We start from the raw sequence: 24,910 nt of genomic DNA on the forward strand, positions 1-24,910 counted from the left end.
AAAATTCCTTAGATCAAGAATTCCTTGTCCTTGTGGTAAAATTCACCCCCCATACCCCAGCTGGGAATGGCCTCTTCTGGGGCAAGCAGGCTTGGGAAATTCCTGAGAAGTGCTTGTCACAAGTGCCCAGGAGCCATCAGGAAAGATGCCATCCTAAACCTGCTGGTGGGAATGGAGAACTGGTGCCAACTGGGATAGTCTTGCCCCAGTGCTCCTGAAATGGTTGAGTTTAATGCTGTCATTAGGAGGAGAAAGATGGACACTGGGGCTGCTTCCCAAGACTTGGAGAGAGGAAATGCTCTGCTGCTCAGCAGAGTTCCATGGAATCTTCAAGGGGCTTCTTTGTGAACTTCTGGAGCAGGTAATTCCTGGGTCTGGAGGGCAGCCCCAGTGCCCAGCCCCTCTCCCCTTCCCACTGTAGCAGGGCAAAACCACCCCCTACCTGCTCCCCCACCACACCACTCCAGATCCAGGTGCTTTTCCATAAAAATATCCTCTTTATTGGCCTCTCTCCCTGTGCTCCCACAACGTCCCTCAGCGCCTGCAGCCAGACGGGATCTTTGAGGCCTTGGAGCCCCCACAGATGTCAGGCTTCTCCCCCTGCCAGAGAGCAGCCATCAGAGCCCCAGCAGGGATGGGGACGTGTCCCCGAGCCCCAGCAGGGATGGGGACGTGTCCCCAAGCCCTGCTGTCCCCACAGAGCCTTGTCCCACCTGGTAGAGCTGGCAAACCAGCCCCAGCAGCGAGGCCTCTGCCAGTGCCTGCAGCTCATCCGTGTGCTTCTGTGGGGGGACACGGGGGTCAGGGGGTCCCCAGGGTGTCCCAGCCCCGCCTGGCACCCAGTGCCCCCCTGCCATACCCCATTGATGGTGATCCAGGGCACGTACTGGTGCGGGGGGTGCAGCGCCTCGGTCACTTGGGCGTTGTGGTGCATCAGGGCCACCCCCGTGTCCCCCTGCACGCAGGCGCTGACGCGGCTGCTGTCCACCTCTGGGGCATAGATCTGCAGGCACTGCCGGGCACAGGGGACACGGGGATGGTCAGGGGGACAGAGCTGTCCCCCATGTGGAGCACTGAGGGCGGGGAGGGGGACATACAGCCTCCAGGTTCTTGGTGACGGAGCTGCCCGCCTCCAGGCAGAAGATGACGGGGAAGTAGGTGCTGAAGTTCTTGGCCTCGTGCATCAGACAGGCCTACGGGGACAGGGCGGGCGGTGAGGAGCTGCTGGAGCCCCCCGTGCCAGCACCGTGGGAACGGGGACTGTCACCTCCATCATGTTGCCCAAGCATTCCTCGGGGCCGTGCTGGCACTCGAAGTCCAACTTCCCGCTGACGTTCCTCTCCTGCGGGACCAACCGGTCTGAGCGGCGCTGGCAGCACCGGGGCGAGCGCCGGCGGCGCCGGGAGGGCCGAGTCCTACCTGGGCATTGCCGTAGGGCACCAGGGTGATGTTCAGCATCTCTTCGGGCAGCAGCAGCCAGGTGGGGAAGAGCTTCAGGACCAGGAACTCGCGGCACGCCGGGCACAGGCTCTCGTAGTACAGGCTCAGCTCCACGGGCGCGGCCGCGGGGCGCGGGAGGCTGGGGCAGCGGCTCTCCACCTGCACACGGGGAGGTTTTGGGGTGCACGGCGGGGTATGGCTGCAACCCCCCCGTCCTCTATCTGTAGGGATGGGGCAAAGCTCCGGGATGCAGGGAAGAAGGGGGATGAGGGTGTGCAGGGCTAGAGGGAAGTGAGAGTGGCCGGGAGCTTTCTGCTGCTGCAGCATCCTGTGCGTGGCTGGCACCCAGCGCTGGGGCTTTCCACTAGAACTTCCCCAAAATATTTCAGGGAAAAACAAATTTAGACCAGGACATGCCTGGGTGGGGGTATGGTCCAGCACCCAGTGCCAGGGGAAGCTGCAGTCCCGTGGGGCTCACAGGGCGTTGTCACCACCTGGGTCTGTTTGGGGCAGAATAAGCCAAAAAAAGCGGTTTTACACTTAAAAAGCAGAAGTGCCAGCGGCAGCTGGGAAGGACCGCGGGCACGGTTCGGCTGGACCACAGCCGCTCCCCAGGGATGCTGGGGGATGCCGTAGTGCCCGTGTGGCACCGGCGGCTCTCTGGATGTGACAGCCCGTGCCCCAGCGCCGCTCGCAGCTGGCACTCGCCCCGGGCATCGCGGGGCGCTGCCCCAGCCCTGTCCCCGCGTCCCGGGGCAGGCCGGAGGTGGCCGGGTGACCCTGCCCTTGTCCCCCGCTGTCCCCAGCCCCGGCAGCAGCTCGGCTCTGACCTGGCAGGCGGCGGCGACGTCCCTGGAGCTGCACCAGCGGTGGGCAGGGCGATCACAGCCCGGGGCCGCGCCGAGCCCCGGGGCCAGCAGGGCCAGCAGGGCCAGCAGGGCCAGCGGCACCGCGGGGGCCATGGGGAGGCCGGGGTGACGCGGAAATGAGCCCGTCCCAGCGGGGACTTTTAAGGCCGGGCTGCGCCCGCCTCCCCGCCCTGCCTGCCCTTCCTGCCACCGCCTCCCGTGACGCCGCCGAGCCCGGCCCGAGCCCGCGGCGGGTCCGGCACCGAAACCCAGCGCGGAGCAGCCACGCGTGGGGCTCGCCGAGCAGGGAACGGGGCTGGCTGCGGGCGCGGGGCAGCTCCGGCTGCAGCCAAGACAGGAGGAACCGCGTCCCTGCCCCGTTCGTAGCCGCTGTTCCCGGCGGTTTCAGCCCTCGTCCCCACCGGCTCCAGCCCTCCAAACCCGGCGAGCACAATCCTGGCGCCATGGGTCACATCCTGCACCCAGCCCAGGAACTGCCCTCTCCTGCCCCCGCACATCCTCCCACAGCAATCCAGCAGCCTGGTTCATTAACTCTTGTTTATTTATTTCCTTTTTTTTTTTTTTTTTTTTGGGTTTTTTTTTGTGGGTTTTTTCGAAGTACCGTACAAAAAAAAAAAATCCTTTTACAGTAACAAATACTGGGTTTACATTAGTAAACATCAACAGAAAGAGCAGAGAGCACTACTGCTGGTAACGGACAGCTCGGGGGGCAGGTTATTCTTTATTGCATATACCTAGAAACTAAAACCTCACGCAGCCGCCACGTCCTCTCCGAGCACAAAGCCTCCACTGGCACCTTGGGGGTTCCACGGGGGGAGCCTGGAGCCCCCCGAGAGCAGGGACAAGCCCCGAGCTGTGTCCCGGGGAGCAGGAACAGCCATGTGGCACCCACGGGACGCGGGTGTGCGGCTCGGCCGGGGGACGCGGGCGTCACAAGCAGCAAAGCAGAGCCCAGCACCTCGAAACACGGCCGGGTTCAGAACGAGCCAAAGCAGCAAAGGACAAATCACAACGAGCTTATGCTGGGGGAGCTCCGGGCTGGAAGCCCAGCCCGGGGAGAGCAGGGGAAAGCTGCTGTTCAAGGAGCTGAGTGAAGAAGCACCGTCAGGGAAAGGCAGCCCTGGGGAAGGGCATCTCCCTCCTCGTCGTACGCAGGACGTGAGCAGTGCCCCGTCAAGGACAGGCTGCAGTGGGCAGGGAAGGCAGTGCTGCAAAAGGGGTGACTGTGACCCCCCCCTGGACTGTGGCTGGACAGCAGGAAGGGACAGCACGGGGAGAGTAACAGAAATTCAGCCAGAAGGAGAAAATCACAGGATAAAGTGAAGCTGGAATTTCCCTGGGCAGCAAAGCCAGGTGAGCACCAAGTGAGTGTTGACAGTGACAGCTTCAAGCTGAGACTCTTTGAGATGCTCAGCAGGCCCTGGCATGAGCAGGGAGCAATAACCCCAAGGCAGAACTGGCCCCAAGCTCATGTTTAAGGGTGGTGGTGGAGGAACGTGGAGCACATGGGATGAGAGGCTGAGGATCCCATCTGCCTGCGATGTGGACAGGCAGATCCCATCCCATCCCTGTCCTGTGATGTGGGGAGGTGCTGGAAGTGCAGGGACAAGCACAGGCCAGCAGCGTCCCCAGGCTGAAAAGGTGTGGAACACTAACAAAGCTTTGGAGTGTTGGTGCAGCCCCCTGGTCACTCCACAGGCCCCAGGAGGCCTCTGGATAGAGCTGTGAGGACTGAGCCTCCCTGCCCCAGTCCCACGTGCCCTCATCTCTCACGTGCCCAAACTATTCCCTGACTCATCCCTGGCAGCTTTTCCCAAGTGATCCCCAAAGCAAACCACAGCCTCTCCTGGGCCGTGCCCCCACAGCTCCCCCGACCCACTGCCTGCACCTGAGCACCAAACACTGACAAACCAGACCCAAAAACCAGGGCCCAGGGCCTGGAGAGAACATGCAGAGCAGGGAACGGGGCTGTACAGTTGAGCAGAGGAGAGCTGCCACAAGCAACAGGAATGGGATGTTTGCCCCAGCTCCAGAAGGATCTGGGACAAGCCCAGAGCAAGGCAAGCAGCAGAGCTGGCCAGGAAGGGACAGTGTGGTCCCCAACGCAGGTGGCACATCAAGGACAGGATGCAGGCACAGCAGGAGCACAGAGCACCCCATGGATCTGGCAGAACCCAAGCTGCAACAGGAAACAGAAATGCCAAAGTCCATGGTGTCCACCTGCCTGTCCCAAGGAGCAGCCTCTGAGAGGGAACGAGCCACTCTGGCAAATCAAGAAGTTCAAGAATGCTCTCCTCCAGCCAGGCAGCTGAGATAACCCAGGAAAGCAAATGCCACCATGGCTTCAACTCTCAGCTCAGTTTTTAAAGCTCTTCCAGACCCACCCGGGCTGCCCTGGGGCCCTCTGAGATCAGACACAGCGCCCTGCCTGCAGCAGCCAGCTGTGCTGGACAGCCCTGCCCCGGCCCCATACAGTACCCACGATTGTAAGTGCTTTGCATATGTAGTTCACCATCATGCAGACACATTTCAGCATGCCCTGGGCCCCACAGATGCATCCTCCTGCAGCAGAGAGGTCCTTCATTCCAGGTAGGGCTTGTAGTGTGTGCTGGACTCCAGCCCTCTCCTGCTTCAGCTGCAGGGCCCGGGGCTGTGGCAGCCTGGCAGCTGCTGCCCACGCTGGGGGTGGCACTGGGGGCTCAGCAAACACCAGCACCAGGGGAGCAGCTGGTCACAAAAAGAACCATATTTACAGAGCTACAGTCAGCTTCAATGGGTTACGTGTGCAGAGTCACCGAAACCGGCCGGAAACAACGAGCTGTGCATCCCGCAGATCCTGCCAGGAAAAACACGGGTACCAACAGGGATTTCACAGCTTCGTTGGCACAACTAAAGCAGGAGATTCATGGCTAAGCAGATCCTCCCTGCCCAGGCAGCAACACTCCAGAGGTGGTTATGACAAGAGGGAATGGTGGCCAGGTGGGGCACAGCACGGAGCGAAGATCTCAGCCAGGGAGCCCCATTGAGGATGAGGTTTCTCCTTCTCAAATGTGTCTCTGCATGCAAGAGCAGCACCCCTCGTACCAGACACCATCACAGCCTGCGAGGCCACCGAGGGAAGCGAGAGTCAAGGATGCACACACTCAGTGGAGCCTCCTCCTCCTCGGCCTCCGCCGGTGTCCAGCAGGGAACCCCTCGGTCCCAGCACCGAGGAATCCAGAACCAAAGCTCTACAGTGATGCGTAGCGGGGCGACCTGCCAGCGAGAAGGGGATCTGACCTGCTTATCAGGGAAGGGGAGGGGGCTGTGCTCACCCCCAGCAATTCAATCACAACTGGATCCCACCTCCTAAAGGCTGGAGCCCACTGTGAATCTACAGCCCAGCCTTTCTGTCCCATCAGCCAACACGGGTTTCAGCTACTGACCAAGAGGGACATCAGAAACGGTCACAGACATCTCAGAGGCTCTGAAGGAGCAGGAGCACAGAGACTCAACTATACAGGGTGCAAGAGTCCAGAGCCAGAAAGCAGCGCCCTGGGGAGAAGCTGAAGGCAGCTGTTGTGTTGTGCATGGGCTGCTCATCTGGCTGGTGGCTGGGAAAGGACCGGGTGAGCCAGCGTGACATTCAGGGAGTCATTGTGCTGCACCAGGGACGTGTGCTTGTAGTGCAAGACCAGGTCCTTGAGGGAGGCGTAGAGGTTGTAGGGTTCAGCAAACCCATAGCCCGTCGCTGTCTTGTAGATCACGCAGTGCTTGGTGTCACCATCCACCCTGCCAGGGAGACACGGGAGCCTGGGTCAGCAGTGGGACAGGAGAGCACAAGCAGGGTCACCAAAGCACCATAAAAATACACTTGGCCCTGGCAAAGGTCAGGGCAGATGGGAACTGTCACCTCCAGCATCTGGCAAGGGGAGGGTGGAGCAATGCAGGAACACAATGTGGGCCAGCCCCATCCCATGCCATCCCATGCCATCCCATGCCAACCCACGCCACCCACCCCACCTGCACAGGGATACTCACACCACGGAGCAGGCGTAGCACCCCTTCTGGCTGCTCTCACGGATCAGGAAGGTGCCGTCCCGTTTCCCACACAGCATCTCCTCTGCCTGCACACGGTTGATCTTGCCCACGTACCACGTCCGCTCCTCGTGGTGGGGCAGCTCCTCCTCGTCATCCATCATGGAGTACTGGCTGCAATCGAGCACAGGCAGGGTCAGATTCCTTAACTTGGGGTGTGTGGCCTCCACATCTCCCCACACTGCTAGCACCCATCACCCATCTGGCAGGGAGGACATCCTCAGCCTCCAGGCAGGGAGCTGGGATTTGCCCACAGCACAGGCAGAACCAGCTGCACAGCCTGTGCTCCCACATCCCCCAAATCCAACAGCACACCAGCAGGACACTCACTCCTCCGTCTCGTTCTTGATGCCCAGCCACTCGTTGATCTTCTTCTGGCGGGCACCCTTCTGCGTCAGCCACCTGGGGAAGGAGGCAGAGCTGAGCCCGGGCGCGGCCATCACCAGAGGGCAGCAGCCGCCGCTGCGGAGCGCCGAGCCCCGGGGCCGCGCTGCCGGAGCTGCGAGCCGGCCCAGCGAGCCCCGGAGCCCCGGGGGAGGCAGCCGAGCCCCGGGGGAGGCAGCCGGCAGCTCCCGGGCCGCGCTGCGGGGGCACTACGTACACCAAGTACTGGTCCCGCAGCTTGCGCAGCTGCATCAGGTCTGGCTTGAGGCTGTTCATGCGCTTGTCGATCTCCCGGTTCTCCGAGGCTTGTTTCTTCAGGTCCTGCTCCAGCTTCATCTTGCTGTCGTGGATCTCTGTGATGCGGGACTTGAGCTTCTCCGAGTTCATGAGGATCCTGGGAGAGAGAAGGGGGTTTGGGCCGTGAGCCAGAGTGGGGGAGGTGGAGGAGGCAGCCTGCCAGCTCCAGCCCACAGCATGCTGCTGGAGAGACAAGGAGTCCACGTGCCTCCCTCGGCTCTGTGCTGAGCCAGGAGGATCCTTCCAGCCCCTGGGGCCCTCCTCCAGGCAGGGCAGGCCACCACCACCCCCATCCTCACCGCTGAACTTCCTTCTCATTGCCCTCCCTCCGGAAGCGCTCGATGTACTCCTTGCTGCACTTCTCCTGGGTCTGACACTGCTCCTCAAAGATCTTGATCGTCTCATTGAAGGCCTCGATTGCTGTCCTCTTCATCTGCAGCTCCTGGGGACAAGGGAGGGCAAAGCTGAGGAACATTTCTTCACATTTGCATCCCCTTTCAACTTCCCCAAAGCAGCTCTCTCCTTGCTGCAGGCAAGATATCCCCCTCTTCAAAGCCCGTCCTCTGGGGAGTCCCTGTCCATGAGCTGACAAATGGGGCAACAGCTGCCCCATCTCTGGTCTCCCCTGTGCACAGCAGGGTGGCTGCCAGCACTCAGGGGGTGACAGAGCAGCCCTTGGGGGTCTCAGGCAGTGCCCACATACCTGGGACGTACGTGTGTACTCCTCATACAGCAGGTCGTACTCCCAGCTCTTGTCCTGGTACTGCTGGTGATAAACCTTCAGCTGCTCCCCCACAGCTTCCACGCTGTCCTCCTTCACCACCTGGTCCTGCCATAGGCACAGCCTCAGTCAGGACCTGCTCCAGCTGGTCCCACAAAACCCCACAACATTCCAGCACGCAGGGAGAGGGAAGGGACATTGTCAGCTACCAAAGGGGTAGGGATTGATGAACAAATACCCCTGGTCCAGGCTGTGCTTGTCAGCCATGTCCCTACAGCACAGGCCTCACCTGCTGGTACTTGGAGATGGGGTAGAGCAGCCTGGTGTCCAGCTTGGCGTTGTACTGGGCGAGTGACTCGTGCCGGTAGTGGGTGATGAGCTCCACCACCGAGCTGAAAGTCAGGGGCTCCGAGAAGCCGTACTTGCCTTCCCGATGGAAGATCTTGATCAGCTTGTTATTGCCTCCCTTCCTGTAGTGGAGGGGACAGGAGAGGGCACTTAGCACTACCCTGCCAGAGACCTTGGCATCCCTGCAGCTGGAAGCACAGGGACATGTCCCAAGAGCTGCATCCCTGAGGCTCCCAGAGGATCCCCAAGTCCTACCTGAGAGTGAGTGTGTATTCCCCCTGGATCTTGCTGGAGGCATCACGCACCAAGAAGGTCCCATCTGGTGTGTCCCGGAGCTTCTCATTCACCTCCTCCCTGCAAGGAACAGGATTGTCAGGGCCTGGCAGGTGGCCCCAAGGCTCACCTGATGGACAGGACACGCTGCCAGTCGCCCCCTTACCGAGAAATGTCCCCCCAGTACCACTCGGCGTCCTGCAAGGGCGCGTTGTTCCCGTTGGCCAGGCTGGCTGCGCTGGGCTTCGGCTTCGGCGGTTTGGGAGGCAGGGCTGTGAGAGGAGGAGGGATCAAACGGGGTGAGTCCAAATCCCAGCTCCCCGCTGGCAATCCCTCAGAGTGCTGAGTCCCCCTCCCTGCAGACACTGGCCCAGGAAGGCTCTTTGGCCACCACTTTTCCTGGAGCTGCTCCAGGCACATCTCCAGCAGCTGAACACCTTCAGCTGGCCTTCAGGCCCAGCTGGGCTATCAAAACGCCCTTGGCAACTCAATCATGGGGGCAGAGAGTCCACACCCACAAATGCCAGTGCCTCAGGCCCTAAGAAAGGGGTATCTCAGTACCTGGAGGCAACTGTTCTGGCTCCAGCTCCTTTGTCTGCAGAAGTGTCTCCAGAAACAGCACAGAGAAGTCAGGGCTCAGCTCTGGGCTGCAGGGAGAGAAGAGACAAGTTAAGAACAGCATTTTTGGGGTATAACATGGCACTGCTCCCACGTCCCCTGGGGTCAGCTGGTTCAGCTCAGCTGCCAGACCCCAGGCTGACAGGGCAGCAAGGGCTCTGTCCCGGCTCTGAGTCCCACCTCTGTGTGCTGCCAGCAGTTTACTCCCACGTGCAGCCCAGCAGGGGCTGGACTCCTTGTCCTGGCAGGCACAGTGGCCGGAGCTGGGAATGCTGCTGGGACCAAAAGCCTGACGTACCTGGCGCCAGGCAGCCGGAGGAGAAGGGGGCCGAAGATCTCTCCCAGGGCCCGAGGGTGGAGGTTGTTGCTCTCGGCCTGCTGCGATACCTTCCCCAGATGCCGGAGCAGGAACTGCAGGGTGAGCATGTTCTGGAGTGGGACCGCAGACAACTCCAGGGCCAGCAGCAGCTGCTTCCGGCAATTCTCTGGCTGGGGGATCTCTGGGGAGAGAACAAGACACGAGGGAAGAGCTGGGACAGCCGGCACCACTCTCCACGCTCCGGCTGCGTCACAGCACAGGAGCGCTGTCAGCAGCGGGGACTGTGCGCCAGGCCCCGTAGGGACAGGGTTTATTTTAACATCCCAGATGTGTCCACTCCACCCAGCCACCCATTCCCAAGGCAGCCAGAGGACGCCCTTACCCTGCAGGATGCGAAGGATATCTCCATGCACTGACACTGGCACCACGGGGGAGGGCAGGTCCTGCAGGTAACCTCGTAGTGCCTCGCCCAGGGAGTGCACATCTAGGGGCTCCAGGTCACCCAGGGTCCAATCTGTCAGGGCACAGATTTCCCATGGGAAGGTGGACAAAGTGCTGGGCACCCAGCTGGCAGCTCTGGTGCTGCCAACACCCATCCCAGAAACCATCAGACAGCAGCCAGCTATTGTGAGAGCTCACCAGCACCACAAGGGAGCTCAGGCAGCCTTCAGGCAGCCCATGTGACAGAGGATGTGCACCCCAGAAATCAACTGGCTCTGGGAACCTCAGCAGTACCCCTTGAGAGGGGGAAGAGGTCATTCTGGGTACCCACATCCTTTGCCCTGAGCCCCAGCACAAGAATTCTGGGCAGGCATAGCTCGGGTGAGAGTTTTGCTCTCTGCTGCCAGCAAGAGTCGAGTGCAGACTGAGCAGCCACACACTGAACCCGACAGAGAAAACACCTCCCTCAAACACATCGAGGACGACGTGTTCATCGAGGAAAACACCTCCCTCCTGACAAGGATTTTGGGAAGCACATAAAGCCTGTCCTGAGAGCACAGCCCGGGCTGACAGCACTGTGTGGTTGGAGTTTGTAGGAACGTCTGCGGGAGGGACTCGCCAGCGTGGTGCCGGATGAGGCCCCAGCCCAGCTGAGAGGCAGACGGCTCCCAGGGCTCCCCAGCAGAGACATCGCTCCCACCACCAGGCCGAGCTCAAAGATCCTCCCCTGCTTACTGGTGGCATGGCAGAGCCAGAGAAGCCTCCACCAGCCCATCAGCAGAGCACCCCAAGACAGCAGGGGACAAGCACAGGGGCTCAGCTGTTTGCCTGCGAGTCTCTGAGCCAGCACCACATCCCTTTGTTGCCCCCCACGGATGGTGGCAGGGATCCCCCCTGTCCCATCCCTTCCACGCAGGACGAGGACGTGTTGGGATGGGGACAGCCCAGCCGCAGAGACAGCGTGCTGGGAGTCAGGAACTGCCGGGGACAGGCGAGCCTGGCCTGGATTGCATTACTGCTGGCGCTGTCACATCCACTAATCTCCTCCATCTGAGCCGATTCGCCTCCACCGCGCCGAGCTGGTTCTTACCGGTTCTCAGCGCCTGCCGCAGTTCGGAGCCAGATGTCCTGTACAACATCTCGCTGTCCAGCCCTGCGGAAGGGGGGACACTGCTGTCAGCTCCAGCACGGGCACTGTTTTGGTGCCAGCTGGGCGATGGTTGTGGCACGGCCAGGCCTGGATGGCGTCCAAGCCAACCCCCTGCAGATGCTGCTGCAGCCCCCTTGGCCCCGAGGACACCTGGTTCAGTGGCCCCATTTCTCCACCATGGCACAGATCCAGGCTGGAAGCGCTTCCCAAACCCCAGCACCCACCCAGTGTGTGTAGGTGCTCAACCCAAACACCTTCACGGGCCTCAGCAGCTCAACCCAGGGAGGAAAATGAGAGCAGCTGTGTCCAGTGTGTCCCACAGAGCTCAGCTGTCATTGTGGGGTTTTGGGGTGCATCAGCATCCCCAGTGCTCAGCATTGCCCCCTTACCTTTCTTCTCAATAGCTTCCACCAGCTTCACCAGGAGTGGCGGAGCAATCTCAGGAGGGCTGAACTGCTCCTGCAGGTCCGGCAGAGGAGACCCTGGGGGAGAGGGAGGGAGAGAAGGGCTCAGCACCAGCTCAGCCCTCAGCAGCAGAGCTGGGCCAGGGCACAACAACCCAGACAACTCCCAACAGGAGCAAGGAAAGCCGTGGCCCCTGCTGTGGCCCAGGCAAACACGGCATGCAGCCTGCAAGGAACCTGCCCAGGAGCCAGCCCAGCACTTGTTGAGCTCCAGCCCAGACTGGGTGTGCACAGGGAGATATCTCCTGCTCCGTGCAGAGGCCTGGAGACAGAGCCCACCCCGCTGGGGAGCCGTGCCCCCCTGGCAGGCAGCACAGGGGTTACCAGGGCTCCTGGAGCTCGGGGCTGGGTCCCTGCCCAGCACAGGGGCTGTGTAGGGCTGGCAGCGGAGCGGGGCCAGGGAGCTCGCTCTGCTCATCGTGGTGAGCTGTGATTAATCCAGCGATTCAGACAGAACGCCATGTCAGCAAATTCCTGCCCTTGATTGCTCGTTTAACATGGAAACCGGCCCTGTGCCTCCCCCTCCCCTGAGCCCACAGCCTCTGTGCAAGCTGCTACAGGGCACAGACAGCCCGTGGCACGGGACCAGGGTCCCCCCATTCTTGGGGGATCTGCAGCCTCGTGTCAGGAGGTATTTCACTGCCATTTCCAGAAAATCTTGAGGTTCTGGCCGCAGGCACCCCCCTCCCCTGTGCATGCCGGGGCAGGAGCACGCAGGCCTGGCTGAGGAGCTGCCAGCAGGAGGTTTGCCGAGGGATGAGCAGTGCCAGGCTCCATCCCGCTTCCAAAGGAGCACCAGCCGGAGCAGGAGGCTCCTCCAGGAGCACCTGGCAGACCCTGGGGAGCCCGCAGCGGGTGAGGACACCCAGCACACTCCACTCTGCAGAGGCAGAGCCAAGAGGCTGCTCCCCGTTGCGAAACAGCTCCGTTGTCATGGATCTGACCCGAACTCGCCTGGTGTGGTCTCACCACAAGGCGCAGCAAGCTGGAACTGCGCACCCAGCTCAGCCTCCTGCACCCACGGCCCCGAGGGGAGACAGAACAGCCATGGGAAGGGAAGCACGCAGGTCAGGCACCCAGCAGCTCTGCAGAGCCTGTGCTGCTGGGAAGGGGGGACAATCCCCCATTGCAGCGAGCTCCTGGGCACGGAAGGGGCCCAGCGTGGTGCGTGTCGGTGTGGGGAAGCTGCAGGCAAGCTTCCAGGCTGGCAGCTCCCTGCCTGACCCTTGGGAAGGACTGAAGGGAGAGTAAATACTGGCGCTGCCCACGTGGCCCGGCCGGGAATGTGCTGCTTCAGCAGGCAGCAGCTTGTCTTTTTTTGTCAGGCACAGAGCGGGAGCCAGCAGCAACTCCTGAGCCTGCCGGGCCTCCGGGCCGGGCTGCCTCGAACAAGGCTGCTCACAGCACGGCCCGGGCAGCTGCGGAAATATTCCCGAGCCGCGTTTTCCGCTCGTGTTCTCTGCGGAAGGCAAACACCGGCAGCTCGTAAATCCGCTGGCAGAACGCGCCGGGTCTCGCTGCTCCGCAGGGCCGGCCCTGCTCCCGGGACAGCTGTGCCTGTGCTGGCCCTGCTCCACGAGTGACACCGAGGGGCCAAGGGGTCCCTGCCAGCCAGGGCAGGACCTGGGAAGCAGGGAAGGAGCTTCGTGGGGCTGCCAGGAGACGGCTCTGCACCTCCTAAAGTGCACACCGTGAAGAAATAAGACAGGCTTGGCTCAAATATGGTTTTTCCGTTGCAAAAATGTGTCTCCCCAGCAGAATATAGAAATAAAGAATCACAGAATATCCTGAGCTGGAAGATACCCACAAGGATTTTCAAGTCCAGCTGCTAAGTGAATGGCCCATACAGGGATCAAACCTGCAGGCTGAGTGTAAAATGGCTCTGGGTGTGTGAACTGCCTCCCTGCAGGCCCTGCCTACATCCAGAGTGGAGGTTGCCTCTGGGGATGCCCCCTCAGGTGACAGGAACACGGCTGGCACTGGTTTCATGTGCCCTGGTACCCCACCCTCCATCCCTGGGCACGATGCAGAGAGGCTGGCTTTTAATTTCCTTCCCAAATTTGTCTTTGCTGTGCTTCGGGAGCTTTGGCACCTATCTTGTTCTGCCTCCCAGAGACCCCACCACCCAGACACACCTCCACCAAGCCCCCTTGAGAAGAGGGGAGAGCCAAGAAGGGCAGAAATCCAGCTGCCAAGGGAGCACCATGCAGGCAAAGCCAGCACAGAGCACATCCCAGGCTCCTGAGAGGAGCAGCTTTCTTGGAAAGGCAGGTTGCAAGTGGGATGACTCAGGTCAGGCTTCTCCTGCCAACCCAAACGCACGCAGGGCCCGGCCACATTCCCACCCTGCGGAGATGTTTCCTGGGGCCACCCCTCGGGCTCCGGGAGCAGCAGCGAGGGAGGCAGCTGCAGGGAGCTGCACCGGCCCCACAACCCGGGTTTCGTAAGACCCCGGAGGTGTTTTCACACAGCCAGAAGCATCTGCTGGGGTAGCCGTGGCTCCCAGGCAGAGAGGAATGGGGAGGATGCAGCACTGCCAGCTGGGAGCATTCCCTGGCACTCTCCAGCTCCTGCTGCTGACCCCACTCCTCCCATGTACACCAGCATGAGATCTCCTGTAAGGCTTGGGAAGGCCAAGTGTGGTTGTCACCCCCCAGAGGATCACAGAATGGTTTGGATTGGAAGGGACCTTAAAAGATTACCCAGTTAAAACCCCCCTGCCTTGTGCAGGGACACCCTCCACTAGATCAGGTTGTTCCAAGCCCCATCCAGCTTGACCTGGAACACTTCCATGGATGGGGCAGCCACAGCTGCTCTGGGAAACCTGTGCCAGGGCCTCACCACCCTCACAGTCAGGAATTTCTTCATAACATCTAATCTAAATCTCTCCCTCTTTTAATTTAAAACTTCCCCCTTGTCCTATCACTATCTGCCTGTATAAGAAGCCTCTCTCCCTCTTTTATATAAGCTGCCTTTAAGTACTGGAAGGCTACAATAAGGTCTCCCAGAGCCTTCACTTCTCCAGCTCTCCCAGCCTGGCTCCAGAGCAGAGGGGCTCCAGCCCTAGGAGCATTTCTGTGGCCTCCCCTGGACTCACTCTAACAGGCCCACATCTTTCTTGCCTTGTCAAGACCCAGACTCAGCCCTGCAGGTGGGGGTCTCACAAAGGAGGAGTAGAAGAGGGAAAGCAAGGGGCTGCTGAGCCCTGGCCACAGGGTTTATGTGCCTGGGAGCCAAATGAGCAGGCTAAGAGCAGGCAGCTGCCACAGCTCCACAGGCAGGGCTGAGGCACGCTGGCTCTCCCGGAGTGGGTCTGTGCCAAGCCAGGCCGGCTGGGAGGCAGCTGCAGGTGCAGGACAGCCCATGCCCAGCCCCAGGGTGGCTGCCTGGCCCCAGCCAGGGCTCTGCGACCCGCGGGGTGGGCTGGCTGCCAGGCAGACAAGCAATTAGCTCCAGTTCTCAGAAGCACTCTTTTAGACCCTGACTTTTCTCCTCTTGCCCAGAGACAAGTAATTGTGTCTCTCAGCAGGGCTGAGCAGCTCTTGGCAGGGAGCACTGCCCCAGGCGCTGCAGGGGCGGGGAGGTGGTGGTTGGGAGAGGTCAGGACTTATCCTGAAGGGAGGGAGCCTGGCAAAACTCAGCAGAGCAGGGAGAGGGACCATGGGGATCCTGGCTGGTTGCAGAACAGAGGGGGAGAAGGATCTTGGAGATGTAAGAGTGGGACAAAGCTTGCCCCAGGAAGCTCTGCTGAGCAGATTGAGAAGCTGGAGGAACAAAGTGCTTTCCTCTGGGCCAGGACTGAGAGAGGACAGCTTTTGGTTGCAACTCAACTGCTGCTGGTGGGGCAACCCAGTGCTGCCGAGCTGAGGGTTTCACGCTGTCTATGCAGGCAGTCCCACACTCTCATCTGTCACACAGCGAGACTGGAGGTGTCCCAGAGGTGTGCACAGCAGGGCTTACCTTGCTCCAGAGCCTCGGGCAGCCGGCAGCCGCTGGCCCCCGGTGTGGCAGGCAGGGGTCTCTGCACTCGGGGCCGGTGTGAAGGGACGGCGATTTTCACCGGCCCCACGTACTCCACGTAGGTGCCAGGGAAGTCTCCCTTCTGCTTGGTGCGCTCGTTGACGCCCAGGATCCACCCGATCTGATTGGGGGTCTGCTCATCTCCATCTTTGAAGCCCAAGGCTTGCAGGGCCCCCTTGCTCACGACCAGGATGTCCCCGGGCAGCAGGTCAATGTCCTCCTCGCGCTCCTTGCGGTAGGGGTAGAGCGCGCGGTACTGGAAGCCGTCGGTGCTGCCCATCCTCTCTGCCAGGGGAGAAGGGCTCTGAAGAGTGAGGCAGCACGTTCCAGGTGGGAGAGGAGGGCCCTCAGAGGCAGCTCTCCCCCATCAGCACTCTGAACTGTCTCTGTGTGAACTGGCACCCCAGGAGCCTGGTCTGGGTGCCCAGGAGCGCTTAGGTGCAGCCCCTTTTCCTCAGCTTGAAACCACGATTCAGCCAAATTATGGAGCAAAGGGAAAAGGAGACGAACATAATCCAACACTGGTGAGCGGGCATGCAGCAAAGAAACCCGAGATCAGGGTCTGTTTCACCAAAACAGCCAGTCTGTTGGAGTCTGGGCAGGAAAAGCACAGTAGGCTTCCAGCCTGGAACAGCGTGGCACGCTACGTTCCCCTCCCCAGTGCCTGCAAAGAGAAGAAGAATTGTCACTGCACAGCCAGGCACCCCACGCCCTCCCAACACGCCAACATTCAAACCAGGGGTTCACCTGAGAGAGGCAGGACTCGTTTCTCTCCTACCTAGATGCTGAGCCCTGGATCCAAGCAGGGCATGCTAATCCCGATTTACACTCCCAAAAGCAAGTGAGGAGCCTGTGGCTGCAGGCAGGAACGCTGCCTCCTCTCTGCTACAGCCAGGCACCAGCTCTGCATCTTAAAGAGGTTCACCCCTGCTTCTTCAGCTTACCCTCCTCGCAGCACTTATGCAAACAAGGAGACAACAAGTGGGACAAAACAGCCTTTATGAGGATAACTTTTGCATACAGAAAAGGGTGACCCTGCACCCACCAGCTGCAGGCCCTGAATAGGAGCAGAACAAACAGATTTAACCTCCCCTTGTTAAATCGATTAAATTTCACAGTTCACCTTTACATCTTGCCATGCAATCCCCCACAAAGGCATCTTCTGAAGGGAGCTGCCCACAAATGTAGGTTAACCACGCTTTCAGCAAAAGGCTTTCGAGATGTGCTGCCATTCCCACAGAACAGCACTTCAAAGCTTTGCTCTGAGCAAAAAGTCAATTTTTGAACTTTTCAAAAGAGCAGCAGCATCAAGTGCAGGCACAGGTTCTTCTCGCAGAGATGGAGGCAAAAGGAGTTAAAATAATCTTTAGAAGCCTTCAAGTCTACTTAGAGCTCCTAACTGCCTTTCAGCTATTCAGAAAGAAATTGAATATGCTGCCTGCCCTGCCCAGAAATCCACCAAAAAGAATAAACCTGGGTTATAACATGTTGAAGATATGTACGAGCCGGGACATTCCCACCAGCCAGGCACGTCCTCTTTTCCCATCCCCTCCTGGCTGCACAGGCCAGTTTTCCACTTCCCTCAGGCAAATCCCAGAGTTCTGGTTCCCGCAGAAGTGGCACGCAGCCGAGGACTGGACCTACAAGGCACCAGGGCAGCCAGAACCCAGCCTTCCCAGGGACACCCTGGGACTGCTCAAATGCTGCAGGTCCTGTTAAAGGCTTGAGCTGTTTTGGCCCAGAAACCACCAAACCCAACTCAAACTCTTGAGTCTCATCTGAAAACTATTAACGAGCAGGATGGTGCTTCTCAGAGCTGTGGGAGCCTGGGCACAAGGAGGTGAGGAGGCAAAGAGAGCCAGGACACCTTTCCCAGAGGGGTCAGTGAACAACCAAGCATGGCACGAAGCCAGGGCTGCTCTGACTGCTGATTGGACTCTGACAGGCACGAACGGTGGTGATCTGCAGGATTTCAAAATAACCCTTCTGCGCCAGGAAGACTTTACAGCTCATATCAGCTACAAATCCCTCTTTCCTCCTGCACGTGGTATATCACCCCTGCACGTGTCACCACATCTGCACGTGCTGCCACAAAGTCTGGGATGGGGATGAGTCCCCCAGAGGAGCCAGCCCCACCTCTCAGCCAGGCTCTGCAGCCCGGCTCCTTCCCTTGACAAGGACAAAAGGCACAAAGAGGCCATGGCACAGGAAACCTGTGCAGCAGCCAGAGCCCACACCGCCTGCCTGAGCTCGGGCAGGCGTCCCAGCCGGGCTGTCTTTGCCATGAATGAACAGGCACTGCCCGCGGGGAGGTGAGGCACTTGCGGCCAGAGGCGGGTGGGGAACAGGATTGAGCCTGATCCAACTTGCTGGAGAGCTTCTCCAGAAATCCAGGAGCAACACCAGACTGCAGAATTCACGGAGAGACCCTACAGAGGTTTCTGACGTTCACAGGGCAAGCAGCACAGCCCAGCATGGCTGCTGTGAAAGCTCCCACCATGCTGGGATAGTGGCTGCAGGGAGCTCGCAGCAGAGCCTGCATTTCCCCAATCCAACCAGCCTTAGCCAGGAAAATATTACTTCATAATCCAGTGCATAAAGAGAGATTTATGAGCAGCTCCCTGGCTGCCCCTCTGAGTGCTGCCTGTCAGGGTCCCCCAGAGCAGAGTCACCGCGCCGGGGGCACTGAATGCCAAGGGCCCGAGTGGGCGCAGCCCCTGGGCATGGCGCTGGCAGCTCTCCCTCCTCCCGGGGAGGACAGAGCCCGGAGTGGCTCCTGCTGGGGAGAACAGACTCCAGAGTGCACCCAGAGGCAGCAGAGCCCAAGCCAGCAGGGTCAATGGTCCCCCACAGGCACCCCCAGCTTCCACCCGCGGATCCCAGCCCCGACTCCAGGCGTCTCCGACAAGCCGGTGCAGCTGAAGAGGCTGGAAGGACCAAACGCTCAGGCCTGGCAAACTTGTTCAGTAGCTTTTAAAAGCAGATCTGCGTGGAGGGGTGGGAAGAGGAGAGTGACTCTGGAGCACCGAGTGTCTCCAAAGAGCAGGTCCTGCAGCTCCTTCCACCAGACTCCTTCCACAACCTTCTTCCCCGAGGTGGGAATGCAGGCACAGCTCTGTGCCACTGCACTTTCCACATCCCAGTAGGTCACTGGGCACACCAAAAAAATCCAGAGAACTCAGAGTCCAGCTATTCCTGGAGAAGCCTCACCTGCTTTTCCCACACTCAGCCCAGGTGGGCACTGAGTGCTCATGAACGTGAATGAAGAGCCCTCCAGGAGACCCAAATCCTCATGGTTAACGCCAGCACCGTCCTCTCCAGGGGCAACAGTTGTCCTCTGTCCTGCCACAGACTCAGCCAGAGGCTTCCCTGGCTGAGCTGCAGGAAAGCTCTGCACGCTCAGAGAGCAGCTGACAGAGTCTCTGGGGATTGGGAACACACACTTCCCAAAGCCCTGGAACAGCTCTTTGGAAGGAAGGCAGCACCGAGAGGCCGGGACACGCTCAAGCCTGTCGGCTGGAAGCACACCTCGAGCAGGAGAGAGGCAGCACCTTGCCAAAAGATTTCTGCTGGGCCCAGCTCCAGGTTTGCTCAGCTCTCAAAGAGGAACCTCGTGTGTCTGTGCTGGCGAGCACTTGCTTAGGCTGCTCTGAAAATCCCATGCATCAGACAGCTAAATACCTTTGGTAAATCTATCTCAGTGCCCAGAAACAATCCCTCGATTCATTAACTGCTGTCAATACTTTCTTTGTTTAATACATCGGTTTGAAACAAAAAACACATTACAAGTCTTTTTGTCTGTGCCCAGCACATAAATAAAAGCATCTTAACATTTTAAATGTGGTTCCTGTGCTTTTTAACCCAGTTCCAAGTGCAGTTCAAAGTGAAGCTTGACTTGAAGTGAGACTGAGTTACTTTCCTTCCAGAGAGGGGAAAGAATGCATAAAAATATTTAAAAGAAGAATATGCTCACAACAGTATACACAGCTCCAATTTCTCCAAGTTACATCGGATCCTCAGAGAGCAAAACAAATACCATATCAAATTTGAACTGCAAGTTACAGACAAAAAGAACAAACTTTTCCTTTAATAAAAGGAGAAAATAGAACAATGCAATGATGGATGGGAATAAAAACGGACAGGGAATTGCCTGCCACGGTGACATCTGCTGCTGCATCACATCCTTCTGACCCACACAGCCAGGGCAGCAGAACTGATGGCTTCAGCTCCTGAAGCTGGCAATGGCCAGCACACCACGGCTCATCCTGTGCCCAGCAGCACCCACAACACCGAGTGGCAGAGCAGAGTGCTCAGCAACCCCTGATTTATAGTCAGGACAAGCAGCACAGCAAACCCCTGTGCTCCCAAGCAGCTTCCCGGGCCCGCTGCCTCCCCAGCAGGAACAATGAGTGGAGAAACGTCTGGCGAGGCTGGAGCCATGAGCCAGGCGGTGGAGGAGGCAGCAGTGCCACGAGGAGCTGTGGGGGAAGGAGCTGGGAGAGCCTGCAGGGAGCTGCTGGGGCGGGAAGCGGGGCTGGACACGCTCCAGCAGCTGCCCCTGGGGACGCGGCCAGCGGAGCAGGGAGAGCTGGAGCCCGGGCTGGCCACGGCGCTGCCAAGCCAGCTGGTATTTCCTTCCAAACAGGGAAAAGCTGCATGGGAGGAGGGGAGTTATGCCTGAGCCGTGCCCCAGCCAGGCATGGGACAGCCGAGGCTGTTTTCACCTCTTCTCTTCCCCAGAAATGCTTCCCAGGCAGCCAGCAGCAGCTCCTGCCCACAGCCACAAGCCACCCTCTGCCAGGGACACAGAGCATTTACTGCTCATGCCTGAGTTTCATTAAATATTTTGCTTTATTCACCAAAGCCCAAGGAAGTGAAGGAATATCTGAAATATTTCACTGAAAAGGTCAATGTCGTGGTTAGCAGGGACACGAGGAGCTGAATAAATCAGGATGACCAACACCTTCCTCACTTCTGGGAGACCCCTGGAGGTCCCAGAGACCTCCTGCTCAAAGGCTGGACAGCATGAGAGCACCTCAGGCAGTCTGCACTCCTACTCCAAGACTTCTCATACTGTCCAGAGGCTTCTCATGACACTGAACTTCCTTGCTCCAGCTGAAGCTTGCTCTGTCTTAACCACCTCACAAACTTTCTCCTCCTGCCTACAAGACCTTTTTACTTGGCCAGAGACTTTTATTTGCTGGCAGTGGTCAGAGAAGGACCCAGCACCCTACACCAGCCCCATCACCTCACTCCAAGCTGCTCTTACACCATCCCCCATGCAGCAAGAACACACTAATTCCATTTTAGGAGCATTCATGGAGCTGGCTGTAGGGATATAGAAACCCAGGAGCTGTATTTTGGCAAAAAATTACAGTTCTAAAAAAAACCTGAGTACATGAAAAAAAAATCCAACTGCTCTTGCTAACTTATCTGCTTAAAATCACATTCCCCAGGGTATTTGGAATTTATATGATTTATTAGCAGCTCTGCACAGCTCAGCAATCACATGAAGTAACCGACGAGGTAAGAAGCACCCAAGTTAATAGACCAGCATGATTTGGATATTGGTGAGAGCCAAGACCTTCCAACTTGAGAAATCCACCATCCCTTCCTCTGTCTGCTTTTCATCTTCCATTACCCAGCTACTTTAGCTCCAAGCTGCGGCTCCAGAGATTCCCAGAGGAATTAAAAGAGCCCTCGATATTATAAATACTCTTTTTCATTGTAAACACACCCCGGCACTCAGAGCTCTGACATGGCTCCAAACTGGCTCCGCAAACCACTCTGCTCCTCGCCACATTCCAGCTGAGCCACGCTTTCCCTTCCAACCCAGCGCTTTTGTCCAAGCGAGACCCAACTGCAGGCAGAGAGGATTTTCCTGTGTGCTTAAAACCTTGTCCCAGCAAGTTGGGAACACGGGGTTTTGGGGCAGAGATCAGCTTGAGGAGGAACGAGTCCCCGCCACGAATCGTGCGGGCAGATGGAAGCACGAGCTGCCCACGTCAAAGAGAGTCACCGAAGAAACCAAAGCATGCCTTGGACTTTCCCACATCGGGGAAGGCTAGAGCAGAGCCCAGTCCAGCCTCGGGGACACACCAGCCCATGGCATGTCAGGGAAGGGTGGGGGAATGGCCAGGAAAGCAGTGATTTAGGCTATATTTACTCAGCTGTCTCCATTCTCTGCTCTCACAGAGAAAGTCACAGGGCCAGTTCCCCAGCGGCTCCAAGAGCTGCTTGGGAAATCAAAGCCGCGCATTAATGGGAGGAGAGGCAGCCACGGCTCCATTGAAAGGCAGCGCTGGGGCCACTCCAGCTCTTCACAGCTCTCATTTTTCGACAGTTTTGCCCCCTGGCTTTATCCCCCACCGATCACAGACCCCCAGTTTAGGAGGTACATGACCATGGGAATCTTCCTCCTCAAGAGGCTGAGAAACATCCACAGGAAGAGAAGAAATGCAATGGCCAACCTCCCTGGGAAGCAGCGCAGGGGCTCATGCCAGAGCCAGGGCTTGGGGGATGCTGTGCAAAGCCCCCCTTGCGCTGAACCTGGCACATCCCTGGGGCACCAGCTGGGTCCAAACCGCCCCCGGGCAGGGGGGACAGAGCTGGGACCCTGCGAGGCCACTCTTTGTTGGCTTCACCGGCCCAGGGGGTCCCCAGGATGATGGGGATGTACCGTGCTGGGGGGTCCCTGCACTGTCACCGCTGCGGGTCTGTGATGGCACTGCTGGGCTGCAGACAACCCGGAGGGATCGGGGGCACAGCCCCGGCACCGGGGGGACAGGGACAGCTCGGGGGGCACAGGGACAGCTCGGGGGGCACAGCCCCGGCACCGGGGGGACAGGGACAGCTCGGGGGGTACAGGGACAGCTCGGGGGGCACAGGGACAGCTCGGGGGGCACAGCCCCGGCACCGGGGGGACAGGGACAGCTCGGGGGGTACAGGGACAGCTCGGGGGGCACAGCCCCGGCACCGGGGGGACAGGGACAGCTCGGGGGGTACAGGGACAGCTCGGGGGGCACAGCCCCGGCACCGGGGGGACAGGGACAGTTCGGGGGGCACAACCCTGGCACCGAGGAGGGACAGGGACAGTTCGGGGGGGATCAGCGTACACAGCATCGGCAATGGAGGGGGACACAGGGACAGCTCGGGGGACACAGGGACAGCTCGGGGGGCACAGGGACAGCTCGGGGAGCATAGGGACAGCTCGGGGGGCACAGCGACAGCTCGGGGGGCACAACCCTGGCACCGAGGAGGGACAGGGACAATTCCGGGGGGATCAGGGTGCACAGCATCGGCAATGGAGGGGGACACAGGGACAGCTCGGGGGGGGATCGGGGGGCACAGCCCCAGCAATGGGAGGACACAGAGACAGCCCTGGGGGGAGCGGGGGACATAGCCCTGGCATCACGGCGAAGCCACACGGCAGTGGCACTGTCCTCCAGCGGACACCCTGCGCCGACAGCCGCCGGAGGGTCCGCGGACATCCTCGAGGCTGCCCCATGAGCGACGGAGCCAAGCCCCGGGGCGCCTCACGCCGAGGGGGTCCCGACGCCCGCCCTGGGCCCGTTCCGATGCGGGCCCGCTCTCCCCATCGCGATCCCCCCGGTGCCGGTGCCCACCCCGCCGCACCTCTCCGCCGGCCCCATCCGCCGCCGCTCGCCTCCAGCCCGCTGCTGCCTCCGGCCCGGCCGAGCCTCGCACAGGCCCGAGCGCCGCCGGAACGGCCCGAACCCGCCCCGGAAACAGCCGACAGCAGACGAGAGAGAACGGAACTGCCCGAATCTATCCCGGAAACAGCCGAGAGCAGACGACAGAGGACGGAGCTGAGCGAAGACTCCGGCCCCGCCCCTCCGTGTCCGATCGCCACCGCGGCCCCGCCCCTCGCGCGAGACGCTCCGGAAGGAGCCGAGGGGGCCCGGAGGGAGAGCGCGGCGGCGCCCCCTGGCGGCCAGTGGAGCGGGCACCGCATGGGGCACCGGGACTGGACCGGGATTGGACCGGCATTGGACCGGGATTGGACCGGGATCGGACCGAGATTGGACCGAGATCGGACCGGCATTGGACCGGGATTGGACCGGGATCGGACCGAGATTGGACCGGGATCGGACCGGCATTGGACCGGGATTGGACCGGGATCGGACCGAGATTGGACCGGGATCGGACCAGCATTGGACCGGGATTGGACCGGGATCGGACCGGGATCGGACCGGGACTGGACCGGGATCGGACCGGGATAGAACCGGGATTGGATCGGGATTCTACCGGGATTGGACCGGGATCGGACCGAGATTGGACCGGGATCAGACCGGGATCGGACCGGGATCGGACCGGGATAGAACCGGGATTGGATCGGGATTCTACCGGGATTGGACCGGGATTGGACCGAGATTGGACCGGGATTGGACCGGGATCGGACCGGCATTGGACCGGGATCGGACCGGGATCGGACCAGGATTGGACTGGGATTGGACTGGCGATCGGTCCGGGATTGGACCGGGATTGGACCGGGATTGGACTGGGATTGAACCGGGATTGAACCGGGATTGGACCGGGATTCTACCAGCATTGGACCAGGATCGGACCGGCATTGGACCGGCATTGGACCAGGATTGGACCGGGATTGTACCAGGATTGGATCGGGATCGGACCGGGATTGGACCGGGATCAGACCGGGATCGGACTGGGATTGTACTGGGATTGAACTGGGATTGAACCAGCATTGAACCGGGATTGTACTGGGATTTTACCAACATTGAACCAGGATTGTACCAGGATTGAACTGGTATTGTACCGGGATTGAACTGGGAACAGGGCACAGCACCGGGATTGAACCAGGATTGAACTGGGATTGTACCAGGATTGAACCGGGATTGGACTGGGATTCTACCGGGATTGAACCAGCATTGAACTGGGATTGAACCGGCATTGAACTGGAATTGAACTGGGATTCCGGGATTGGACCGGGATTCTACTGGGTTTGTACCAGGATTGTACTGGGATTTTACCGACATTGAACCGGGATTGTACCAGGATTGTACTGGGATGGAACCGGGATTGAGCCAGCATTGAACTGGGATTGAACTGGGATTGCACTGGGATTTTACCGACATTGAACCGGGATTGTACCAGGATTGAACCGGCATTGTACCGGCATTGAACCAGGAACAGGGCACAGCATTGAACCGGGATTGTAGCAGGATTGAATTGGCATTGAACCAGGATAGTACCAGGATAGAACCGGCATTGTACCGGCATTGTACCGGCATTGAACCGGGATTGTACCGCGATTGTATCAGGATTGAACCAGGAACAGGACACAGCACCAGCATTGAACCGGGATTGAACCAGGATTGTACTGGGATTGAACCAAGATCGAACCGGGATTGAACTGGCATAGCACTGGGATTGAACCGCAATTGTACTGGGAACGGGGCACGGCTCTGGCATTGAACCAGGATTAAACTGGGAACGGGGCACAGCACC

At 59.6% G+C, this 24,910-nt stretch overlaps 2 protein-coding genes across 2 annotated transcripts; both read right to left on the reverse strand.

Moving 5' to 3' along the window:
- Positions 1-474: 474 nt before the first annotated feature.
- On the reverse strand, positions 475-2,441 carry IFI30 (IFI30 lysosomal thiol reductase). Its single transcript, XM_021544309.3, has 7 exons — positions 2,271-2,441; positions 1,420-1,599; positions 1,268-1,342; positions 1,098-1,193; positions 860-1,012; positions 714-782; positions 475-600 (listed from the first exon to the last, which is right to left on the reverse strand). The coding sequence occupies exons 1-7, from the start codon at positions 2,400-2,402 to the stop codon at positions 535-537; spliced, it is 771 nt and encodes a 256-aa protein (XP_021399984.2). The 5' UTR covers positions 2,403-2,441; the 3' UTR covers positions 475-534.
- Positions 2,442-3,011: 570 nt separating this feature from the next.
- PIK3R2 (phosphoinositide-3-kinase regulatory subunit 2) lies at positions 3,012-23,188 on the reverse strand. Its single transcript, XM_021544297.3, has 16 exons — positions 23,057-23,188; positions 15,362-16,085; positions 11,327-11,419; positions 10,878-10,940; positions 9,729-9,860; positions 9,326-9,527; positions 8,971-9,056; positions 8,576-8,681; positions 8,392-8,490; positions 8,078-8,258; positions 7,771-7,896; positions 7,367-7,509; positions 6,988-7,164; positions 6,717-6,788; positions 6,330-6,500; positions 3,012-6,080 (listed from the first exon to the last, which is right to left on the reverse strand). The coding sequence occupies exons 2-16, from the start codon at positions 15,699-15,701 to the stop codon at positions 5,888-5,890; spliced, it is 2,184 nt and encodes a 727-aa protein (XP_021399972.2). The 5' UTR covers positions 15,702-16,085; positions 23,057-23,188; the 3' UTR covers positions 3,012-5,887.
- Positions 23,189-24,910: the final 1,722 nt, after the last annotated feature.

Source organism: Lonchura striata, chromosome 28, assembly GCF_046129695.1.
Source record: "Lonchura striata isolate bLonStr1 chromosome 28, bLonStr1.mat, whole genome shotgun sequence".
In the NCBI taxonomy this organism is placed as follows: domain Eukaryota; kingdom Metazoa; phylum Chordata; class Aves; order Passeriformes; family Estrildidae; genus Lonchura; species Lonchura striata.